At 35.3% G+C, this 1,445-nt stretch overlaps 1 protein-coding gene across 1 annotated transcript; it reads left to right on the top strand.

Moving 5' to 3' along the window:
- LOC111390552 (F-box/kelch-repeat protein At3g23880-like) lies at window positions 1–527 on the top strand. The gene is made up of 2 exons (XM_023015606.1): window positions 1–338; window positions 422–527. The coding sequence occupies exons 1-2, from the start codon at window positions 1–3 to the stop codon at window positions 525–527; spliced, it is 444 nt and encodes a 147-aa protein (XP_022871374.1).
- Window positions 528–1,445: the final 918 nt, after the last annotated feature.

Raw genomic sequence — 1,445 nt, 5'->3', positions numbered from 1 at the left:
ATGGCAGCAGCAAAATTACCTTGGGAAATCATCATTGATATACTGTCCCCGCTTCCGGTCAAATCCCTTATGCGATTCAAATGCGTTTCAAAATCTTTCTACTCTTTAATTTCTCAGGATTCCCACTTCAAAAAGAAACATCAGAGTCAATCAGAATTCTCGAGCGCGATTCTTTATCTCAAAGATGAACGAAATTCTATTTGTTCATACTCCCTTTCAACTTTGTCCTCGGATGATCACCAGGACGTGATAAAACTCAATATTACATTTAAAGGGTGGTGGAGAATCCACAATTCTTGTGATGGCTTGTTTTGCGTTACAGATATTGAAGAAGTCGTGTATATAGGAACCCTTCCACAAGAGAATTGAATGGACTTCCAGATTGTCCTATTGTTTCACCCTCATTATGCTTTTATGGAAGTATGTATGGATTGGCTTATGACTCAATCTCCCATGACTACAAAGTCTTGAAAGTGATCGGACCTGAGGTTACATTCTATTCATTGAAAAATAATTCGTGGAGATGAGTTGAGGATATACAATACAAAAATGTGTGGTGCTGGGAAGATTGCAACTTGGTTAACGAAGCATTCCATTGGATTGCTAGTCTCGACGAAGATATCTTTCATGGACGTTTTGTGATTGTTTCACTCGAAATAACGAATGAAACATATAAAGAATTGGAATTACCACCTTCAATTCTTCGTTTACCTAATGGAACTCTATTCCATTTAACTATATTGAGGGGAAAGTTTTGTTTTTACAGCTACTTATTTAGAATATCCTTCGATTTATGGGTGATGGAAGACTACGGCAATACAAAATCTTGGACGAAAATGCTTTATATTCCTTACAGTATGAATCAATGGTGTAATCGTTATACTGAGGATGACTCGTATCTGTAGCTTCAATGAAATCCCTTGTATTTGTTCGAAGATGGTAAGATATTGCTAGAAACAACGATTAGTGAAGGAGATCGACTTCTCAATTACAACGAAGGAAGATTAGTATCGAAGACTATTGCTAATCATAAGATTCAGAGAGCACATATCTGGACGGAGACCCCTTACTTCTCCTTATCTAAATGGGCACAGATTTTAAGTTATTGTACTGGGTGCTTAAGTTCTTTATGTCATTGATTAATGTCTCAGAATTCAATTTCAATTTGATGATTGGTTATGTTGAGGAATTCGACGTTTGGAAATTTCTGTTTATTAGATATCCGCAAGTTATACTTGTGCTTTTTTGCTTATCGTGTTATTTTTCATTTTAATCTATTACTGAGCTGTATGTGTAAATAAGGTTCATAATGGTACTACCTTATTTATCCTCGTCTGATTAACACTTTTGAGTATTTTGAATGCTGAATTATTAGTAATATGATGTCAACTATTTCCTACTTGTGAAAGGATATAAAGTAGACTAAAACACATCTACGTGTGTAT

The sequence above is a fragment of the Olea europaea genome, unplaced genomic scaffold (genome assembly GCF_002742605.1).
Source record: "Olea europaea var. sylvestris unplaced genomic scaffold, O_europaea_v1 scaffold69, whole genome shotgun sequence".
Classification (NCBI taxonomy): Eukaryota; Viridiplantae; Streptophyta; class Magnoliopsida; order Lamiales; family Oleaceae; genus Olea; species Olea europaea.
Note: the sequence above shows the minus strand (reverse complement) of the source record. Positions and strands in the feature narration are given on the sequence as shown.